The 24294-nt window shown below is 33.2% G+C and overlaps 2 protein-coding genes across 3 annotated transcripts; one reads left to right on the top strand and one right to left on the bottom strand.

The window, feature by feature from the left end:
• The first annotated feature begins 3907 nt into the window (after positions 1 to 3907).
• LOC107015049 (transmembrane protein 120 homolog) lies at positions 3908 to 8559 on the top strand. The gene is made up of 10 exons (XM_015215210.2): positions 3908 to 4415; positions 4638 to 4716; positions 4792 to 4886; positions 5527 to 5631; positions 5759 to 5838; positions 6046 to 6136; positions 6252 to 6359; positions 6784 to 6870; positions 7443 to 7511; positions 7875 to 8559. Exons 1-10 carry the CDS (start codon positions 4170 to 4172, stop codon positions 8052 to 8054), a joined length of 1140 nt encoding a protein of 379 aa, XP_015070696.1. The 5' UTR covers positions 3908 to 4169; the 3' UTR covers positions 8055 to 8559.
• Positions 8560 to 9753: 1194 nt separating this feature from the next.
• On the bottom strand, positions 9754 to 20866 carry LOC107014292. Of its 2 annotated transcripts, XM_015214143.2 has the most exons (11): positions 19330 to 20866; positions 17936 to 18067; positions 16530 to 17114; positions 15599 to 15736; positions 14350 to 14550; positions 13320 to 13685; positions 12616 to 12771; positions 12194 to 12382; positions 11453 to 11671; positions 11087 to 11148; positions 9754 to 10659 (listed from the first exon to the last, which is right to left on the bottom strand). In XM_015214143.2, exons 1-11 carry the CDS (start codon positions 20633 to 20635, stop codon positions 10189 to 10191), a joined length of 3825 nt encoding a protein of 1274 aa, XP_015069629.1. In that variant the 5' UTR covers positions 20636 to 20866; the 3' UTR covers positions 9754 to 10188. The 2 variants fall into 2 exon arrangements, with proteins under 2 accessions (XP_015069629.1, XP_015069630.1); XM_015214144.2 differs by lacking the exon at positions 17936 to 18067 and having other exon boundaries at positions 19330 to 20865.
• Positions 20867 to 24294: the final 3428 nt, after the last annotated feature.

Here is a 24294-nt window from a genome sequence, read left to right as displayed (position 1 = left end):
TAAAATATAAATTCATTCTTTAAAGGGAATGAGGTGTAAGCCACCATGCTAGGCATAATAAAGATTGCAAAAATGTTGGCACAAACAATATGTTACATGCATAATTTTTTCAGATTAGTTCATTCAATGATGGGATCATGAATCACCTAAAGGGTGAAGTAATTGAGAAGAAATAAATCTGAAAATTACTCTTGGAGTAATAAAATTGAAATTTACTCATATAATAGTAAATCAGAAATTTACTAAAGCAAAAGGCACATGGCGTAGTAAACTTGGAGTTTACGAGTACTACTAATTTTATTAGTTGGCATGAATAATTTGGTCATCCCAAAGATGTGCATACTAAGTAATGGACATACATTGAAAACTAGAAGATTCTTTAAGAATTATTTACGTTGCTTGTTCTCGTGATAAAGTTGATTGGATCAACTAAAGTTGGGACTAAATCCCTAAATTCTGAAAAGTATAAAAGGTGAATATGGGTCCGTTCACCTATCATGTGATATGATAAAAAGATGCATCTATAAGATAATCACATGTATTTTTGTTGTCAACATGTAGTTTGATATTCACAAAATTGTTTGTGCAAAAATAATTGAGTTAAGAACACAATTTCAGAATATATAATCAAGACAATTTATCTTGATAATATTGATAAATATTCAAGATGATGTGACACTAACTGTCTCAAATAGTAAAATCATTGTTTATGAAAATAAAGTTTCATATGTTGATATGAAATACGATATTGCATACAAAAGTAATTGTACGCATCAGACCGATAAATTATGATCAAATTTTCTTTCAATTGATTTATGGTCGGGGACCAAATATTTTTCATCTGATTATTTTGATATATGATATATAATCAATGAATATACAATGATGCACAAAGATAGATTCTCCAAAAGATTGAGATATATGTTAGGTTGTCTAACATAAGGGGGAGATTAGAAGCAACACAGAAGTTGTAAATACTCTTATTGAATGTCCTTTAAGGATAAAGTCTATGACATACATGGAGCATGATAGACTAATCAATTTTAAATAAAATAATCCTTGAAAAAGGGGGAGGATCAAAGAATCAAAATGATCATAATAAGGAGACAATGTGCTCTTGGAGAGCTTACGACATAACACTTTATGAAACCTCATGAGAGGGGTAGCTACCTAAAAATAATGAAGTGATGAGATCTCAATAAGTTTTGTCGTATTATGAATCGATACAAAATGATATATCGTTGACGATATCTTTGATACAATAGCGCGCAATATTGTAAAAGATTATGAGGATATGAATTCTACATCTATTAAAGCATACTTGTATAGAAATAATTATCAAGTGAAAAGTGGAATGATGCATCTTGGTAAGCGTAAAGCTTATTTGACTTGCAATCTAGGCACTAAAAGATGTCATACATCTAACTTGAATGTTATTACTTGACAAAATTAAATATCCAATGGGTTCAAAATCTAGAGCATATACAAGTATTATTATGCAAGTTGATGACTAGAATTGGAACTCTTGAAGAGTTTTCAAAAGGCAATAGATTATTTGCTTAAAGAAGTTAAAGTAAGGAACTTGCAGAAATATTTGATCTTGAAGGAAAGATTCATGAAAGCAGATAGAAGAAAACATATTTCGTCAAAGTTTTTCTACTCATGAGCTCCCAAGAATGGTGATATTAACATGCAATAGGTTTGTTCAAGTAATATTATTGTTGATTTATTCACCAAGTATCTACCAACTACAACTTTCAAGAAGATGATGCACAAGCTTGGAAAACGAAGATTCTAGTCTCTGAATTGATGTTGTCATTAGGGGGAGTTAATACGCGATGTACTCTTTTTTTCCTCACAAGGTTTTGTCCCACTGGGTTTTCCTTGTAAGGTTTTTAATGAGGCAGCCTAGATGCGTATTAATAGATATGCGTACTCTTTTCCTTTACTAGAGTTTTTCTTTTCTTAAAGTTTTTTTAGTAAGGTTTTTGACGAGGCACATCATCTATGAATTAGACATTCAGGGGGAGTGTTATAAAGTATTTGTATTATAGTGAATGTCTATCATGTGGAGTCCTTTTTAGGATATGGTTAAAGAGTCCTACTTGGGGACCGAGTTAGATTTCTCCTATAAATAGAGTGCTCCTCTTTATTGTAAATTCATTCATCAAGAGAAATAACAAGTATTCTCTTCTTTTCTCTCTAGTTTCTTCTTCTTATTCTATAGTTTTATAACATATTCTGATTTCTTCCCATGTATTCTCTTCTCTTTTATTTTTTCTTCTTAGGTTAAAAACGAAAAATAAAAAATAAAAAATTATTTTAAAATAATAAACGAAAATATGAACGGAAAATATAATTAACCGAAAATATATGAACAAGAAATATATCTCAACTATTTAGAATCGATGTCTTTTAAGTTCAATTTTTGTTCAAAAACACTAGAACATGGATAAATTAAATTTTATGCGATTATATATAATTTATTGATTAATTTATATTCGATAAAAAAGATTGAATGGTTTCATAGAAATATTTGAAGAACCTTAACATGATATTATATATTTTATTATTAAATTTTCTTTAAATCGAATATCATATTGATAGCAAAATTTTTAATTTTGATACACTCAATTGTATTTATCAAAAGTATACAAACCGTAACTAGGATACTCTAAGCTATGCCAGATTCAATATTTTTTATGACATATTAATGTCATAATCATAGTCTATTAATCTACTTGCTGCAATATTTTAATAACTTTTAAAGAAACATTGTCTAGTGTTATGGATTACATTTTGGATCAAATTACTCATCCATTTTCAAACCTACCCTAATACACACTATACACTATGGTTGGTGAATATAACTTTTCAAAGTGTTCGAAACTATTTTCCGGTCCCAAAAATAATTATTCTCACCAGAGTATATTTGACTTTTCGCCTCTAAATTTGACACAGATTATTAGTTTTATCTGTGAACTATTGATAACCTTACAAGCATCTCAATACTTAACTAACTAAACTCAAATACACCTATGGTACACTCTTGATATCCCACATGACGTAGCAAGTGGTCTGAAACTTTTGTAGGAACATGGAGTGCTTAATAAAAAACACCGCTAATCCTTACGAGAATTTAGGGATATTACTTTATTGATATTGCAAGATCGGGATGTATTTAGCCTCAATCAGTCAAGTAAATGAGTGTTTTTAAGGTTGTCAATAGTTTGAGGATGAAACTAATAATTTGCCTGTGATACTTCTCTCTTTTAAACAATAATAATAATAATAATAGTGTGATTTTATAAATGTGATTTGGAGAAATTGATACTATCAGTAATTATATATTCTTATATCTTATATTTTATGGGTAAAAAATTTATTCAGATAAATTCTGGATTCAAATAAAATATATCAAAATACTAGACGTAGTAATTGAATGTGAAAAGAATTCTACTCATTTCAATTTAGAACATCTTATTAATTTGATTAGATATAGAGTAAGAAAATATGAAAACTTTTCATTGATATGTGTAATGTAATGTATTTTACCAAATTGATCTAGCCATGAGAAAGATTGAAATTAAAGAGTTGTAAAACAGTGTAGAAGTGTTATTCTTTTCAAAATATTTTTTTTTAAAGAAGCAAGATACACAAATTGAGTGGAAAGAAATACTCTTTTCATTCCCTTTTTAAGTTTTCCTTTTACTAAATAAAAAGTTATCTATATTCACAATAAATTTGAAGTTTTTTTATTTGGCTATCAATCCTCCAAATAGTTTGAGAAATATTTATTTATAATTACAATTGTAAAATTGACAAAACCATCTTGCTTGTTTTCTTAAAATATATAATTACCTTATAGTAAAGTATATGAATTTAATGCTTCTTTTATTTTTTTGGGAAAACAAATCAAAGAAATTAAATTCACTCCTTCAAGCTAACGCCAGCAGACTCAGCGGTTCTCTGCCTTGCTGGCCCCATTTCTGATATCTCTTTTACCACCCCACCCACCCTCCGTTCTCCTTTTCTAGATTCCATTTTGCTACCGCGTCTTCACGGTCCCAAAAATATACATTTATATTTAATTTCATCAATTGGATTAACGGTACAAGTTGTTTTTTGTTTATCGGAGAATTGGATCGGGAGTTTTTTGGTTACCGGAGATGGGGGATAGGGATTTTATTACTACGGCGGTGGGACAGAATTCGGTGGAACGAGATTTTGTGGAAGAAGCTTCTAGAATCGTTGAACAAGCTAAGGAGTTGCAAGACGCAGCTTCTTCTTTGATCTCCAGAACTACTCGTGAAGAGGATTCGTTAAGGCAGAAAGCGAAGTCGCTTGATTCGTCCGTTCAGGGGCTTCGTTCAGCTGTAAGGAAGAGTAAATTGGATCCTAATCAAGCTGAAAAGGTAATGGATTTCTCTTAGTGTTTTTTTTTAATATTTATGCACAAACAACAAGTATCTATCAGTAACTCTGTTCGATGTGTGTGCGGATGGAGAGAATTGTTTCAGGTTGATTTTTCGGTGCATTTATGTTTACATGCATGTGCATTAAGGTATTCGGTGCTAGTTCGACGTAGATGTGATTTGTGTTAACTTTTTTTTATTCTCATGTTTATTTATTTTCAGTTGGAAGAGGAATTGTTTAAAGCTAGTTATGTATTGAGTGAGGGAGATGCTGCAGCTTTTCTTCCGAGCAAATCTCATGGTATGTTTGGGCTTTTCCTTTGTCAAATTTGTGATTTTACTGGTTGTTTGTTGGTTTTGATGTGGTTAATTACAGGAGGGTTTTTGAGGATGTTTTTGGGGCCAATCAATGTTCGTGCTAATAGAAAGGATGTGCAACTGAAAGTGAAAGAGGAATATAATAGTTTCAGGGTATGTGTTCCGAACTTTGATTTTTATTTTTTTTTAGCGGTATTTAAGTTATTGCATTAGAGGTTGATTAGTTCGTCTTTGGATCGGTGATAAATCTAGAGGTAATTGAACAAATTGGTGTTCTTTTGGAGTTGATTAAAACTGTATCGTGTTCAAGTTAAATCGCTTCTACATGCACTAGAACTTGAATATGTTTCAATGCAAGCCCAACTTTTGAGAACTTTTTCCATATTGTATTCCATCATTTTTTCATGTGTGTTGTGCATGTTACTGCTTGATATTTGAGGAAGATTAAAATTTCCATATTGAACAGATTCTTGTATATGGAGCAGACTTTAAGGCTAGCGGCTTATGCCTTGACAAAGCCTGGTTAATATTAGTCCCAGATAATACTTGGGATAAGCTACTATATCTATGTTTTTGCTCCTTTCAACTTGAATTACCTATTATTCAAGTTCTTTCTGACTGACCATCTACACTTCGTTATGAGGGAAGAGAGCTAGTGCTGCTTCCATCAATCAAACTTGAAATGATTCTGCCCTTCCCAGATAAAATGAATAAATGACTTGGATACATGGAAAGCCTCAGTTATGTGCAAACTTCTTTCTTGTAATTACTATATCCGATCTTCTCTTGACAGGATAGGACAGCATATCTATTCCTTCTTTTCCCATCTGTGCTACTAGTCTTGAGGTCTTGGATGTGGGATGGATGTTTACCAGCATTGCCAGTCCAACTTTACCAGGTAGTACATTTAAATAGAAGATTTTGTCATTTGACTTCATATTCATGGTAGTTTGCTTTCCTATTTATTATAGTGAAACTTTTACAATTAACAAACAAGTATTCTGAGCTCCCCTCGATGTCTTCAGGCCTGGTTGCTTTACCTCTACACAGGTTTGGCTCTGCGAGAGAACATTTTGAGAGCGAATGGAAGTGATATTCGTCCATGGTAATTAAACAACATTCTTCCCTATTGCCAATGAAAATTTAACATCTGTCATTTGTTTTACGTTTTTCAATTAAAACACATATCTTTGTTGTTTATGTAACTGAAGTAGCAGTGCAGTTGTGATGATTCTAAAGTTTGTTACCAATATCATATTTGTTGAACACAAAAGACAGCTAATCAACAGAAATTATGGTTGTATTGTTGCAGGTGGATAAAACATCACTACTGTGCTATGGCCATGGCACTTATAAGTCTTACCTGGGAAATAGAAAGAGAACCTAACTGTTCACAGAAGCAGGTTTTTGTTCATTTAAAAACGACATGTATATTTATTTAGCTGCTTATCAACAAAAATATACTTCTTATAATGTTTAAAATTTATAATACTCATTGTAATGTACAATCCATTGCAGAGGGGTGTGCAACTGTTCCTGAAATGGGCTATCATGCAAGGTGTTGCAATGCTCCTTCAGAATAGATATCAGAGACAAAGACTGTACACTCGTATTGCATTAGGAAAGGTACACAAACAGAGGAATCATTAGTTTTACTAGGAAACCCTTTGTGTATTGTAATTTGTCCTTTTAAAAATCCGTCTTAAAGCTTCACTAATTTGGTGCAGATGAACTATTTTTTTTATAAGTCAAATAAATTTTGATAATAAGCACCAAGATGGTTTTTGGTATCTAGTGCATATAGGCTGATATATTTCTCTCCACGAGGCCCAGACACCACAATTATCAAAAAAATAAAAACATGTCTCTGCCCTGTGGGTTGGATAAATAAAAAAAAGAACTTGAGGATTGACTTCAAGGTCACTCTTTTGGATCCCTCATGTTGAGGGAATGAGTTTTACCTTGTAGCTGAACATAGAAGACATTTGTACTACCTATCGTCCATTAACCTATCCTAATTGTGATATTGTCTACTGAATTCTGATTTCAGGCCAGGAGAATGGATGTTGTGTGGGGAGAGACTGCTGGAGTAGATGGTCAATTATTGTTGCTCTTCCCTGTACTATTTATCTTGCAGGTATACTGAGTTCAATTTGGACTTTTTTTAACTGAACTACTTTTTTCTCTTGAAATTTCGCTCCTGTTGTTTCAGGAGACTGGGCCTTTAGGTTCAAGTTGATTGATTTTAAGTAGTCCAAGAATGGGAAATGCTAGTGTAACTTTGCATGACTTTGATGTACCTAGTGAATGCATGTTAAATATCATAGATGCCTCCTTTTAGTGACTGTCTGCTTCAAAGGTACCTAAAATCTGTCAAGTATACTTTTTTCTTGAGAACCTTGACATGAGTTCCCCTGTGAGTTGTGTGAAGTTTCTGAATGTTGGTGTAACGAAAAAATTTGATCCGAGCTAAAAGTAACTAATTACAATTAGTTGGGTGGTAATCTAATGACTTGATATCACCTTTTGTGGATGATACTTCTATTCTAGACATCACATTCAACAATAGGCACTATCCTTATCAGTAAAAATGTCAGTTTAATTGGTTATCCATGTGTACACAGAACGTTCCATGAAATTTTATTGGTGCAGTGTTCTATCTTTTGAGCTGGTTCCAAATGACTGTATGCCGTTTGTTCTTGATGTCAGGGATTTGAAGCATATGTTGGAGTCTTGTTGCTTAAGACAGCATTCATTGGTGTTGTTTCTGAGTGGCAGGTAAGATGAAACTCCCTCTCTTCCACCCGATGTTATCTAGTTTGGTTGCTTCAGCAATTAAGGGAAGACAGTTTTTAAAACATATTGCGAGTTGGTTAGAGGATTGTTAATATAAAAGTCTTAAGACTGTGAAAGGTGAAGTTCCTTTAGCTTCTTTTCTAACAAATTATCATGGCGTGCCTGCTTTGAAATAAAACATTGAGAACACAAATCAAACAATATAAGTAACTAAATTAGACCTCCCCTTCTGTATTATTCAAATATTTATCTTGTGTAAGCTGCCATGCCAAAGAAATCATGTTACTGTGACAGCCCCTTCCTGCCATTAACTAATCAGTTTTTAAAATAATGCGATTGTGGCAGGTTGTTACCTGTGGGATCCTTCTGATTATCATGGCAGCTGGGAATTTTGCCAACACAGTGAAGACTCTTGTGACAAAGTCTCGTGTTAAAGCCAAAATGAAGAGAGGTAAAAGTAAACAAGATCTGAAATCTGAATCTCCCGCCAAAAGTTCGGGATCGGGTGTGTCTGGTCCAGTCTAGTATCCTGGCTATGATAGACGAAGATGCGAAGTTATTCTTCATATACCCTTTTTCTCGTTCATATGAGTAAGCACCATAATGCTTCTCTCACACTGACTTTGGGCTTCAGAGGATAGTTGCCGGAAATAGTCGCGCATGCAGTCCCCCCAAGGAATGATTTTGTTTGGTTCTTTATGTTTTGAGTGTTTTCTTGTCTCGTGTTAAAAAATTTATGATGGGAAGGGATGTCTACGTAAAGAACTTTGACCGTTAGTGATTTCCCTTGTTACCAAATTTTGGTACTACTTAAATATTAACGATAATTGTAAGCAGCAGATGAGCAAAGCCTTGTATGGTTTTTACTTGAAGACTTGCTCTGACGTGTGCCTCCTTATTTTGGGTATGTATCTGTTCTATTCACACTAATAATGCATGTTAGGGAGTCTTTTCCAGAATGCTTTCAGTTCAGTGATTTATACTTGCTACAATTTGATGATGATTAAAAATACACACCGTTATCAGGAAACATCTCAGTGCGGATTCATATAGTAGATTTTAACTTGTTTATATTGTCGACTTTAACTTGTTTGTGACTGATGCATAGTTGTTGACAGTGCTTGATCAGGTCTAGGTGCTGTGATTTTTCTGGATACTAAACCGTGTAATGTCAAAGCAGGTAATTGAAAATAAACGTAGAATCCACAGAGACTTGATATATCTGTTTTTCTGTCCAACGTTGTTTGTTATTTTCTTCCTTCTTATTCCATTGGTCTCTCAATATTTAAAGGATGATGGATTTTATCACAGACGAATTAAGTGAATTCGATGATTATGTATTGCTATTTGCAGCACTTTCACTAGTGTAATTTAAGATGTGGCCACAAATTTCTGAGTGAGTGCAACTTTTCCATTTTGCTTACTCTTGCTCATATTCTTCGTTGCCATACCCGACAGATCCCTTCCCAGAGCTATATCGTTATTCCTCTATCTCTTTTTTGGCTTTCCAAACCCTCTTCGTAACCCCATATTAGAAAACCAAATCAGGATTCAAAGTCGTTGCTGCAGTTCTGTTTGGAGTTTTTGTTAGCTCGCTCAATTGAGTTTTTTTGTTCTCTTCTGGCTTGAGGCTCCTGTATTGGTTTCTATTTCAAATCATAAACGTCCTGTGCCTATGAAGAATCTGAATAAAAACAGTTTGCTTGACAACGTTTTTCTGGTTATTAGGTCTGCAGTATTTTTACAATTGCGACTAAATTTCACAATTTTTAAAATCTTACGAGTAGAGTCTGGATGACCATCATAATTTTTTGTCCATTTATTTATGACAGTTTTGCTATTTGTTGAAGCATATTGCTTAGTTTCGGAGACACACTTGTATTTAAAATCGCACACTTATTTGTGACAGATGGATGTAAATAAGCTTCAATATTACCCTCTTATCCATTTCCTTTTCGTCTAGCTAGGTTCATCTACCATGGAAAATAGATCGTCTCTCAACCACAACTTTTTTCCCCCCGGTGACAAACAAGAGGGTAGAGAAAACATGAAACTTACAAATTCTAAGCCCACCTATCTCGTTCCTATATCTGTCCAGCTACTAAAAGCTGTGAAAGGAAATGACATGGTAGAAAAAACATGAATGTACTTCTATTCCTAAAAATTACAAAAAAAAGGAAGATTCGAAAGATGAACAAAAATTGATGAAAGAAAAGAGCTTTACAAGCAATCTTAGTCCATTGGGGTAAATACTTTGCTAACTTGCCCTTCCGGGTTATGATAGCCCGACTCTGATGCGTGTTAGATCCTCCAAAAAGATATTGGAGGGTCCAAACAACTTAGCAATAGTGTTCACAACAGACTAATAATTGCAAGACATGTGTCTTCCAATATACATCTATTACTTGACCAGAGTTTTATGTTAGTTTCTGTTCTTTTCATTCGGGGTAGTTTGGTTTGGAAGCAAGTTATGCATGGATTACTAATGCAAGGATTGTAATGCAGATATTTATTCTTAATCGAGTGTTTAAACTCTGTAACTTAAAATAACAAGGGGAGAGGCTAAATCTAAAATAAAAATGCCAAAAAAAGGCAAATCAGAAAGAACTAGAGGATACTCCTGGAGGTTACATGTTTGTGGTTCATCATTCTCTGCTCTTCAAAAGGATGCCCATGCTGCTCCAGTCTCCGGCATCTCCGGTAGGAACAGGTTCACTGTTGAACTAGGCTTGAAAAGGCCAAGCTTTTCCAGCAGTCTATTGAATAGTATGCCTGCTGCATAAGATACACCGGAAACCGTGAAGCCTAAAACAATGTAAGTTGATATAGTTTTGAAGTAAGGTTTGGGTGCTCTCTGAACATAGGCCTTTCCAGTAGCCAGCATTAAGATGCATACAAGTGAAGCTGCAGCAACTGCCACAATCTTGAGGTCCTTGTCATCGCTCTTACGGAATGAGAAGCCATAGGTTATGGGAGGCAATAGTCCAAATATGATATATGATAATATAACAAGTACAGCATGCAGTGTGAAGTTCTCTCTCCGGCCAAGTTGTTCTCGATATCTATCTACTTGTTTTTCCATTATCTGATTGCTGGCTTGCTCGAAACGATCTCTTTTCAACTCCCAAAGCTGCAAGTTTTATGAAATCAGCAATAGATACAGAAAATTGAACTGAAAACATGAGGAAGTTGATTTGAGTAAATTCTGGTAAGAAGGAAAACATGGCTTCAAAATGTGATAAAGTTATTCCATATCTATATTAAGCATAATCTTCTAGTTCCTGAAATTAAGGGGTCAGGTTTATCATGGTTCTTCTGTGCCATAGCTAGGACCAAATTTTTTTTGGAGAGTGCTCGTCTTCCCCAACAACAACAACATACCCAGTGTAATCCCTTAAGACTTCCCCAACAACAACAACATACCCAGTGTAATCCCTTAAGAGGGGTGTGTGGAGGGTATGTGCGTAGACCTTACTCTAACTTTGAGTGCTAATCTCCCCTTAAGTAAATAATTTGTTGTGGAGAAGCATGAGCGCGATATACTAAACCCAACTTACATTGTGGAAAATGATGAAAAGTCCACCAAACAGATTAGCCATTGCCAGAACTAAAATGTTCACTGCAGTAAAACATGAAGATAACATTAAAACCAGAAGAAAGTATAAAAGACAGTAGGGAGCCAGATCCTATTATAAAAGTAGTTCTTTTTCTCAAATAATTTTTTAGATATTCAAGAAGATGGAATACATCCCTAGCAAAATTAGATTGTAATTGACACATCAGTGAGGCACTATTCCCACATCAGTGAGGGTAAATGAATAAATACTTGTGAAAATTCAGATAAAGCATCAGTTGAGTAATTGAACCATGTTATGGATGATTGAAACAAGACAAGACTTCTAAGAACTGAGCACATCTCTTACATGTAGTTGTGTCACCACCAGTAGCAGACGCTACAACGCTTAAGCTTGTAATTGACTCAGCTAAACCCCCAAATATAATGCTTTTAATGATCTCAATTTTGTAACCATCTGCACCATCAGTTGCTTGTCCTTCAACAGAATCGATTTGAGTATCTACATTTGCTGAAGCTGTTTCTCTAGTTTCATTCCCTGCTTCCACAGTTATAATAGTATCGTTGCCTGCCACACAATTGAGTCAAGATATCTAAGCTACATAAAAATCCATTTTACAAAGTACCAGTGCTGAGAGTATGCACTATCATCTTTATTCCACCTCTTTTCAGCATAATCGCATAAATTATTCAACATAAAAACACAACAATCCTATTAGCCTAGTTCTTCTTTAAGCAGATACTGACAGCGGAGGTTCAGCACTAGCCACTGAGTATAGGCTGTGCTTGGCAGTCCAAACATTTGGATTGATAGTATGGTAGGAGATGATACATCAGATTATGTCTTCTTCCATTTTTCAAAATCAATTTTGTACATCAACAAGTGTAATGATTCCATGGTTAATAGTGCTTCAACTCTTTGGACATACTTTTTCATCGACTCACAGCTTTAGGAGAGAGCTTACTACGAGGCTTACGTGGTGAGAGGCTGATGAAAAAGCCTTTCTCAGTAATCTGTGATCCCCTAATTGCAACCAGATATATGTATAGTCACCATAAAGTATTACAATGAAATATGTCCAGTCCTTACCTGCAATATTATTTGCAGCTGCTACCGCAGAAATGTTGGGGATGTTATCTGGTGCATCTTGAATTGATAAAGCATCCTTTACCGATGATATCAAGTCATGCTCATCAACATTCAAAGGCTGCTTTGAGTGGATCTCTATATTGGTCTTTGTGATGGTATGCTTGGAAACTTCATAGTGATGGGCGCCGTCTGTCAATGAAAGGGAGACATAGTAATTGGCAGCAAAGCAATCAAATCAAACACTAGCAAGGCAGCATAAAGGCAAAAAACTTTTCTCAAGCAAACACCACTTAACCGCAGGATTTTTCTTTACTTAACACACTGTTTTCTCATCTTACAACAATTTTTAGATCATTATTGACAAATATGCAAGTAATTATGAGCTTGTAACCAGAGAACTAAGAGGAGGTTTAGTGACATACCTTCACTACTAAGTTGAAATTTATTGTCATTGTTTGCCACCAGAGGTTCAGAGGGAAGCATAGCTTCGATATGTTGTACATGTTCATGAGGGATTTCTGTCAAAAATTTGGGTTTCCCATTTCCATCTAAGCCATTGAGTGCAAAACCTGTGGTTGCTGAAGACAAAAGGGACTCATTATTTGTTTATTCACATGAAACCAAGTAGGAGCTGAATCCAATTATGATTGTTGGAGTATTATATAATAGACAGGTCACTGTGATTACATCCAAGTTAGTCAACAAAGCAAAAAAGGATCTTTTCTTTTTTTTTTCAAATATAAAATAAAGAGAAAGTACTTTTTTCTTGGTGGGGCATGTGAAAATTGAAAATTGCCCCTAAAGTAACGCAGATTGAGTAAAAATAACATTTCTTTTCAAAAAAAATGTAATGAAATTTTTTGCTAAGAATAGCACCCAGAGAGTGCAATGAGTAGTACAACTACTTGCTATATGCATCTCAGATTCTCAGCACAACAGCCACATGAGAAGATAACATTTATATTACCATTGACTGACCACTGAAATAGTTGAGGCAAATCCGCTTCTTCTTTTTTTTTTTCTCGTAAGGTTGAGGTAGAATGTTCAAAAAGGGCAACGCGTTACATGTTCTGGATTGAAATTAGCATGAGCAGCAATGGAGTAAATTTCATATTAGAAACACTACCTGGATCTTTATTTAGTATTGCTACATCAGATTTTAAGTCAGTCTCTGATTTCTCAATAGTTAGAGACTCCTCCTTTGTTGAAGTTATCAGAAGCTTTAGTTCATTTTGTTGAGATGCTGGCAGACTGTCCTGCACAAGATTTCCATTACTAACTTGAATTTTTCCACCGGGTCTCAACAGCTCATCCTTCTTATCACTAGATGCTGGCGGACTTTCCTGCACAAGATTTCCATTGCTAACTTGAAGTCTGCCGGTGTTTCTTAACAGCTCATCGTTCTTATCATTTCCTTGAACTTCATTAGAAGAAGCTGAGACGGTTGGCTGATTATGGGTCTCTGAATCAAAGAAGTCAAAGACAGAACCTCCTGCACAAGAGAAAACAAAATAGTAAAGAAACAAGTGCAGGAAAATATGATGGCAAATAAGTAATTAGACATACTGCAAAATTGGATCACTAAACTCATCTAATCATCCATGTTATTGATGCTTTTTGATGTGATCACAAGCAAAGGCTATTTCTTTATCTATCTGTGACGAGCAAAAGATTTAAATCCTTACACTCCTTCATTTTAAGTACTCACAGTCCGACACGATTTTACTTTACATCAGCTATTTCATTCAACCACATGGAAAAGAAACACAAGAAACATTTCTTATTGGTAACTTCTTTGTGGTTATCAGACATTTCATTCTAATAAGAAATGCTTCTTGTGTTTCTTTACCATGATGTTAACCTGAATTGTGTACTTAGTTTACAGATTCTTCATTTTAATATTTTCTGGAAAATAGTATAGCGCTGACAAAGAGATACAAGCATGGGAATATGGCATGCCCTTTTAAAAAAGCCTTAAGGAGCATGGGTAGTGTATTGTATTCAAGCTATAGAAGCATAGCTGCATAAAACGTGCACAATAATAGCTAAAATCAACGCATAGATGGATATGGCTCAAAAGGATTTACAATGAAGCCACGGTAACAATATACATTTGTTTTCCCTTTAAAAAACAAAGCTGAACATCTTTACTATACCTTCTCGACTCTTTGTTGCATTCTCTGATTCACCCACTGTATCAATCACCATTTTCCCTTTCATATTTGCATCTTGGTTCTTTGATCCTAAAAATTTCCCTCCAGCTTCCTGAGTGATTTCACTGCTGGAATATGCAGGTGGGGCTGATGGCATAAGTACTCCAGAATCATTTATCACTGCACTTGCCCCAATACCACTTCCTGCATGCAAAAGGCGAACAATTTAAACAGCATGATAAACTTTAAATTTTCACTACGTTAAGCAATGCAATGAACAGAACTTGCCATAAGTTCATCCTATTGCCTTACAGTACACAGAGAATGTCATTCGGGAACCTCTTTCTAGCTAGGAGTTTTAGCTTCTATTGGATTTGCAACATGTCATAACCAAACTAAAATCCAGCCTCATAACGTTAACTACACATATTTATTTCAATAACATGGCAGAAGTAGAGTTACCAGCTATAAAAGTACCTCACTTACAATGGTCTTTTTATTAATAAGGTATGTATTACTCTCTCCGTTTCAATATGTTTATCTTAGTTACTATATGGACCGTCAAAGGTTATTTTCTTTGACCACAATTTTTTTCAAATACTTCCTGAACATATTGAATTGTTAACTATTGAGACTTATAGTACTTCTTATGTAGTTTCTAAATATGTAAATTTTGTTTCAAAAAAATGGGAGGTTCTATGTTCGAATCACACCTAACAGTAGTTAGTTTGACCGCTGTACTCCGAACTAAAACAAACAAATTGATACAGGGGAATTTTTTCTAAAAAAAAAAAATGAACAAAACAAGTACCAAGAAGGTGCTGTTGGAACAAAGAGTATACAAAAATAAGATAGACTCTATTTTGCTATATCTCTAGCCCATTTGAACAATCCATCATTGACTCTATGTCATTTACATCATCCCCTTGCCCCAATACTTTAAACTGTAAAAAATCTGAACTAAACAATTGAAATGTTTGCAATATCAAGGTATAGCTTAACGATCAATCAACTACAGCTCTAAAACGTACCAGACTTGTATGAAGTGCATCTCAGTGCATTTTGCAGTTTATACTTCACACAATATCCCATTTTTTTATGAATGACTAAACACATTTTGGTCTTTCTTCTTCTTCTTTTATTCTGAAAGAAATTTGTAGAAAGATGCTACTTTGTGTAGAGTTGGAATTTATAATGCTCGTTAGGTAAACACAATTGGAAAAAAGAAACATAGAAGTGGAAAACTCTGTACCTTGCTCAACTGGTGCTTTTCCCTTATCTAATCCTCCAAAGATGAACCATTTTTTGTTCTTTGTAGGTGTCTGTTCGCCTTTGACACTTTCTTTAGCACCATTTTTTCCAAAAATATGGGGCAGTTTGAATCCATTCCCTGAAAGTTTGGAAAAAGGGTCATTTCACCAAAAACAAAAATTGCAAGCAGTCTTGACTAATTATTTAATTTGTTTGAGTTTATTTGCTGAGTACCAACCAGAGTCTATCCCCAACAGAATGCAACAGATTGAGACTAAAATACAGCTCCTTTTTGAATGGTAATTCTTGCAAACTATAGACTAGTGGGAAGACTGTTTTACATTCACAAGCACATGGATTAAGGAGAAGAACCACTTCTTTCTATTAATCTACATCGGAAAAAAAAAAACAATTCCGGTTCCACTTAAAAAGAAAAAAATTAACACCAACAACATATGTCATTCAAAGATCTCACGGTGATATAGTATATGCTATTACAAGACATGATCACAAGTGTCTGGAACTCTTCAAGTAAAAGAAGAGTATAATTCATTTTAAGCATTATATCAGCTAATCCCAAGCCAAATATTGAAGGCCAATTTCTTTTCTTTAGTTTTTGTCCATTTTCACTCTTCTTCCCCCCAAAAAAGAAGTTTTGACCGGGTTTTCATGAGTCCTGAAGGAAAGAAGATGAAGTCATTCCATTATGTAGCTACAAACAAAAGTAATAAGTTATCGACCTATTTTAGCTTCTACTGGGCCTGCTAGATTACCAAAAAATGGATAACACTGAAATAACAATATACACAGATATTTGAGCAAGGTATACTCATGTCATTGCACATGAAACAGTTCACCATAAACTGCACTGCGATGACAAGCGGCAACCAGGTTTTATGTTGACTTTCAAGGTAATGCAAAAAGGTTTGTACCTGCTGGGATAAAAAAGCTGAAGCATGATAAGCATCTGAATAGCTCTGGCTCTCTATCAGGGTGGTAGTCATCCGCTGCCAATGGTGGAGTACCATCAAGATAACTGTCAGCTCCATCACGTACTTCATCATCAGCTGCCAGTACATGACTAGCATCCACTTTAGAATCAACTACAACTTCAGGTTTGACACGTTTGACGTCATCACCAGAAACCCGAATTTTACGTTTTCTTTTACGAAGAATAACCCTTTTAGTAATGCATGACTTGCAATTAGGGCAATAAAGATCATGTGTATTCTGCTTCTGAAGTACATTCTCTACATCAAAATCTTTTACATCAGTGTCGCTGTCATCTATCAGGTCAGGGTCTGCACTTTCTATTTCATCAACGGTAGTGGACTTGTGAACAATGCTGTGATCTTCTGAAAGATTTTTGGAAAACTGAACACTGGAACTTGATAAGTTGTAACTCTTCAAATATCCATTAAGGTGAATCTCTAGAGTAGCACTCTCCTGAACTCCTCCATCTCCTGGAATTTTATCAATCTTCTCCTTTATGGAAGGTGTAGAAATGAAGCTATTATCTGCATGCATATGAAATAATTCAACTCTTCACTTCAAATGATTTTTCCAACTCCCAAAATCTAGACAGAAGCACAAACATAAATCTGAAACTCAACTTGAAAAACATTCAAAAATTAATCAGGACAAGAACTTTAAAATTTTCTGCCATTTACAAGAGATAACTAGTTATAACATCGAAGTTTTAACTGAAGTTCACCAAATTTGCTTAGCTGAAAACCAATATCACAATCAATCAATAGACTGGGTAAGATTATAGTCATATAGGATAAATCATAATACAGGAAAAAACAGAACACATGGAGACCGAGGACCTTAGAATTGAAACTATAACCCCTGTGGCTATCAGAAATGGGTGATAGACAATTACTAAAAACGCCGACAATCTACGAATGACTAGGATCGGAATGCCAATCGACGAGATGATCCTACGAAAGATTTCAAGTACAGACTATGATGACTGGCCTCCTCACTTATGCAGCAAAATTGAGTTGATAGAGTAGTCTGTTCCCTTGAGTTATTTTCTTCGGTATCGCCTTCTCTCATCATTAAAGGTGCCGCTAAAATTACTAAAATAATGGCTTTCATGATGCAAATGTACTGGCAAAATAGCCTGAAACCATAAGGAGCAAGGAGAAAAAGGACACATTTATAATATTTGCTTGCAGGTTATTATGTAGCATTTGCAGATCTTAGAACCATTCATCACATTGAAAGTAGATTCTGCGTTTGTGCTACTCCTTAAATATCCATAGAAACTGTTCTGTTAATTGACGCCACTTTTCTACATGGTTGTTTTGTTAAGATCAAAGTATCAACTGACCTTTGCTTCCCCTCTGATCTAACATTGGGTAATTAATCCGCTCATCCAAGTAGTGCCTAGGAATCTTTGTCCAACCAATATCTAGGCTTTTGCCTTGCAAAGTCCAACTGCAGGTTCGACACTTCCATATTCCTTCAATCAAACAGAAAGAATGATTGCAAAGATTGCATGTTGTGCCTAATGCATGAGAAACGAGGTTGATTTATCTAAGTGGTTCAAAAACAAGGGATAGATGTTATTTTAAAACATTTTGTAGGGGACTACTGGTGGATCTCTATAACTACTGCTAGAATATACATAATCAGTCACTTGAAAATAGCATCCAGTTCTTGCCAGCAGATGAACACAAACAGTGGCAGTACTTCAAATGCTAAGTCAATATCTTATTAGGAAAAAACTGAATCTAAATACTATGTCATTGAAGGATCTCATAGTAATAGAGAGTTCAATGCTTACTCACACTTCACTCAAGCACCCAGCCTGCAAGTGTCTGCAGAGATTCCTTGTGGAGGGTTAGCTTCTCTGGCGGCATTAACCTATGATCCTCTGCTCTCAACGGAACTCCCCCAAATGAATAGCTATCAAACTTTACCCAACATGGACTAGCTAATTCTACACACAGTCACACCAAATCTACTGTTCTTTTATAAGAAATATTAGTTGAGTCGAACATCTTGGTCACAAAGAGATCAATTCATTTTAAAGAATAGTGAATCTTCAGATTTCCCAGAAAAGTTTGTCCTTTCTAAGGGATCTAGATGAGAGTTAATCTCAGAAAGAAATGTTGAAGATTAGACAACACATGGCAAAAGATTAAAGATACAAAGGAACAACAGTCCCACAGAAGATTTTCTGGAATTAAGCCTAACACTAAGCAATAAAGTTGTTCAACTCCATAAATGCAAAGGAAACAAGTCCCCACCTCAAGTAAGAAGCAAGAAGAGAATCAAGAAACGAACTATGCACATCTGCAAATCTCTAAGCAGAGCTATCCTTGAGAAATTTCACCCCATTGCCATAAACTTCAGCACAGTGACATATATATGCAAAACACAAACCTTTATGATGTATATATGCATACACAAACAAACAAACAAACATCTGTATAAATCAAAGGCTCCTTTTGCAGTAAAGAAGAACTTTTTGGTTTTTTTTAACTGAATCAACCAAATAAAGAAGAAACAGTTTCAGACAAGTAGGGTAAGACATGTAAGGAGTGGGGTTCAAAAGAGTTTTTCTATCACTCCCCTGAATACTGTATACTTTACCCTACAAACCCAATGAAGAAGACATTTAAATATACAGATCTTAAGAAAGTAGAATCAAGAGAGAATTTCCTAAGGATTTTAAGTGCAAAAAATGGTCAAAAACAGTTGATGTAATATAATATATACCTTCATCTTTGTCATAATAGACAGAATGGCCTGATCTGAAGGGCCCTTCTTCAGCTTCTGTTCCCTCTTCAACCCCATTAGCAGAAATCACAAGATGCTGCTTTGACTCTTTTTGAGGTTCAGTTCTCTCTTCAACCTCATTATTTGAAACTACAATATGCTGAATTGACTCTTCAGCTCCCTCTTCAACTTCAACCCCATTAGTAGAAGTCACAAGATGCTGTTTTGACTCTTCTTTAGCTTCAGTTCCCTCTTCAACCCCATTATTTGAAACTACTACAATCTGCTGAACTGAATCCTCTTCAGCTTCTGTTCCCTCGTCAATTTCAACCCCATTACTAGAAGTTACAAGATGCTGTTTTGACTCTTCTTTTGGTTCAGTTCCCTCTTCAACCCCATATTTTGAAGCCACAATCTTCTGAACTGACTCTTCTTTTGGTTCAGTTCTCTCTTCAACACCATTATTTGAAGCCACAATCTTCTGAACTGACTCTTCTTTTGGTTCAGTTCCCACTTCAACCCCATTATTTGAAACTACAATCTGCTGAATTGACTCTTCAGCTCCCTCTTCAACTTCAACCCCATCAGTAAAAGTCACAAGATGCTGTTTTGACTCTTCTTTTGGTTCAGTTCCCTCTTCAACCCCATAATTTGAAGCCACAATCTTCTGAACTGACTCTTCTTTTGGTTCAGTTCTCTCTTCAACCCCATTATTTGAAGCTACAATCTTCTGAACTGACTCTTCTTTTGGTTTTGTTTCCCCTTGAACTTCAACTTCAACCCCATTATTTGAAAGTAAAATATGTTGAGCAGACTCTTCCTTTGGTTTTGTTTCCTCTTCAACTTCAACCCCATTATAGGAATCTGAAATATGCTCCTCCTCTGACCCCTTTAGTTCATCAGCAAGATCAGATTTTTCTGTTCCCTCTTCAACCCCATTATTAAAATCTGAAATATGCTCCTCTGACCTTTCTTGTTCATCATCAAGACCAGATTTTTCCTCAACCCCATTATTTGAAACTACAATATGTTCAACTAACTCATCTTTTGGCTCAGTTCCCTCTTCAACTTCAACCCCATTAATAGAATCTGAAAGCTTCTCCTCCTCTGACCTTTCTTGTACATCACCAAGATCAGATTTTTCTGTTCCATTAGTCATCTTTAGGGTAGAATTTCCATGTCCATTTATCTCAATTTTCACATTTGTCACTTCTTTAGTAACCTTAGAGCTTCTCACTTGAAGACCCCCTCCTCCTTCTTCAACTTCCATCTCATTCTGCTCCCATTTCCAATCTACTACCTCCATTATTCAACCCCACTAACCTTCTTATACTATAAATAGAAAGAAAAAAGAAGAAGATATTATTGAGGCACTGAATGCAAGTAGCAGATCACAAGATATATTATATTTATTTATTTTCTTGAAATCATGAAGCAGATTATGTTATACAGAGAGAGTGGACTGTAGACTCAGCAAAGACTAAGAGTGGAGTCTTTATCTACCTCTCATTCTCAACTTCAAAAGAAAATAGAGTAATAAAATTATTATGTCAAATGCCAAATATAAAGAGACTAATACTACATTAAGTTAAAACTAAAGTATCATATTTATATTATAGGAAACTCCCTCACCTTTTCAATAATAATCGTCTCAATTTATGTGACATAATTTATTTTTTTTATGAATATATTTAAACTATAAAAAAATATTCATAAATACTCTACTTTTCTTTTACTATTTTCACTAAAAATATCATCTTTATTCTTTTTATTCAAAGATACTCTCCCATCACCTTTTATTATAAAAATACTTGCAACTCTAATTTAATAACTTTATTTATTTAATAATTTTTATTTATTCAAATTCTTAATAGTAGCTCATTTCAAAATATTTAAGTCTAACGTAAAATAAAATAAAAATTTACTGAGTACAAATAAAAAAATAAAATTCTTAAAAATATTGGTCTTAATTTTTTTTACTGTTGCACAAATATATAATATTTATTTACAATCATGAATTTTAAGGAAAAATCATCTTTAATTATTTTTTAATCAAATTAAATAATCTCACATAAATTAAAAAGAGACAAGGGTCTGAAAAACACATTAACTTTGACCGAATTTGTTATTGGATACTAAACTTTCATGAAGACCTATTACCTCCCTAAACTATTTAATAATGTATTTTATACCTTCGAACTATTTACTAATATATTTTAAAGGTATATATGTGTCCACGTGGACATATTTTTATTTTTAATTTTACATTATTTTTTATGTCCACTTAGGTAATATATATGTTTAGAATACGATATTAAATAGTTAAGAAAAGTAATAGATTCTCATCAAAGTTTAATATCTCAACAGCAAATTCAATCAAAATTGAGATATTTTTCGGATCATTATCCCAATTAAAAATAACAAATACTTGACACTTCTCAGCTCTAAACATCACAATAAAATCTCGTGATGCACGTGTTTATATTTCTACTTTTGTCTAGCCTTGAGGTTGAGAAAACTACCCCATTAAATTAAAAATGTTATAGAGTTTTTTTAAAAAAATAATATATATATATATATATATATATATATTATATATTATTTTAAATTTTAAAAAATATGTTAAATTTATTAAAATATTCATTAATTTTATAATCTTAAATATATAATATAAAAATTAAAATTGCATATATATGTATATAAAATAGGAAAAAAATTAGATCAAATAAATTAACATTGAGAATATGTAAATATTTCTGGCATCTTATTTATCTTTCTCAAATAATAATGCCATAGCCAGAAAAGTGAGAAATACTGAACCACAAATTTAATTTGTCGGTTTTCTTCTTTTTACAGATAAAAAGGACAGAGGGAAAAAGGTACCTTATATTAACTTTATTTTAAAAGTTTTTATTTTCTTTTAAAATAAATAAATAATTTGCAGAGTGACTTTATCATGAAAAAAAAAAGTTAAAATAAGTACTAGTTTGCTAATAAAATATAACATTTCAAGATTTATTTTTATCACCTCACCTCACCTAGTGTGTTGAAAAATTGGGTTCTAGTAAATTGGAGTAAAGATCGAGATTAAATTTAAATTTTATTAGATTCGAGCAGTTTTAATATTACAATTTTAATTATATTTTTTTCTTATTTAAAAAGCTTTAAAACAATTGGAAATTATAAATATTTATTACGAATTTTCTAACAAAGTTAAGTAGTAGGTCACAATTTAATATGTATGAATAGTAAAATTCAATAGCATCAATGGATATTTTACATAAAAATAGTGATGATCAAATTTCTCTTTTGTCTTCTTGCTCTGAAATCTATCGAAACTTAGTTGAGAAATTTAATCACATTTAAATTTGAATTTGAATTTGAATTTCTTATTTGTTCAACCTTCATATATTTTTTCATAATTTCGAAGCTCTTGTTTTACTAAATATGATAGTGTTTTCATTTAGGATTCTTAATATGATTCAAAAAAATAATTCATAAACTCAATAATTTCTCAAAAAAAAAAAATAGTAACATTTAAAATATGCTTTATTGTGTCTCGTCAACACTCGTCTTTAATTATCAAAATTAATTTCAAACTCATTAACTCAATATTAAGTTAACCTATAATAAAAAATTATATATTTATATATTTTATGAAATTCTCAAATACTAAAGTTATGAATAAAAATTATTAAATTCATATGAATTCAGAACTATCACCGTAAATAAATTTATCCATGCACATGACTGAACATTAAAAAAACACTACAATATGACTTGTGGATCTGATTTTTTTCTACATGAAAATACCAGATAATCTCAAAAATTAATTCATGAACGATACAATTTGAAATGACGTACGTTCTTTATTTCTTATTATTTGACTAATTTTAACTTTTTTATCTGTTATTTTTGATAAATTCAGAAGAAAAAAATATTTTTTTATCTATTATAGCTCCAATTTGTTTAGAGAATTAATATTTTTAAAAAATATAAAATCTCTTTAATTTGTAAATTAATTTTGTAATTATATCCATTATTAGAAGTAAAATGACAACTATATCAATTATTCATTTCTTAATTGTTTTATCAAGTTAAAAATAGATAAATAAATAAAAAGCGTGAGAGCATTAATTTGTGCAATATCTCAGAAGAGATTGAGTAGAGTAAATCTCTATAAGATTAATGTTTGTGACATTTTTATAGATATGGGTCCTTATCTACTTTAGCTCTTAATATATACTTCTTTTGTTTTATATTTATTGATCTTTTTTATTTTATGTCGTATTTAAGAAATAATAAAAAAGAGAATAATTTTATTAATTTACCTTTTAAAAATCTTTTTGGAAATTTGTAAACAAATATGAATATTTTTTTAAAAAAATTACTATAAAATAATGCAGGAAATTTTGCTTAATATTTTTATGATTTATAATAAGATAAACTATTAATATGTGATAACTATTTTGATGATTGCCTAATACGAGAGGGGGAAGTATTAATTGATGATAAGATGAAAATGTGAACACCAAAGTTTCATTATCAAATCCACTCACATTTCCTAATCAATGCTAATACCACTGGCGTGCGTATTAATTTATTGCTTTCCTTATAATAAAACTAAATATTTATATTTATTAAAAGCTAATATAGTAAAATTATGTCACGACCCAAAACGGGCCGCGAGTGGCACCCACACTTAACCTACTATGTGAGTGAACCAACCAATCTAAACCCCAACATTTCAACCATAAATAACAAAATATAATGCGGAAGACTTTAACTCATTAATGAAAATCGATTAAATAACTTATAAAAACTCAATACTATTTATTCCGAAAACCTGGAAGTCATCACCACAAGAACATCTATCCTCAAATTACTAATCTAAGAGTATCTAAGAAGCTAAAATAAGTAAAAAGCTAGTCCATGCCGGAATCTCAAGGCATCAAGACATGAAGA

Source organism: Solanum pennellii, chromosome 3 (assembly GCF_001406875.1).
Source record: "Solanum pennellii chromosome 3, SPENNV200".
Classification (NCBI taxonomy): Eukaryota; Viridiplantae; Streptophyta; class Magnoliopsida; order Solanales; family Solanaceae; genus Solanum; species Solanum pennellii.
Note: the sequence above shows the minus strand (reverse complement) of the source record. Positions and strands in the feature narration are given on the sequence as shown.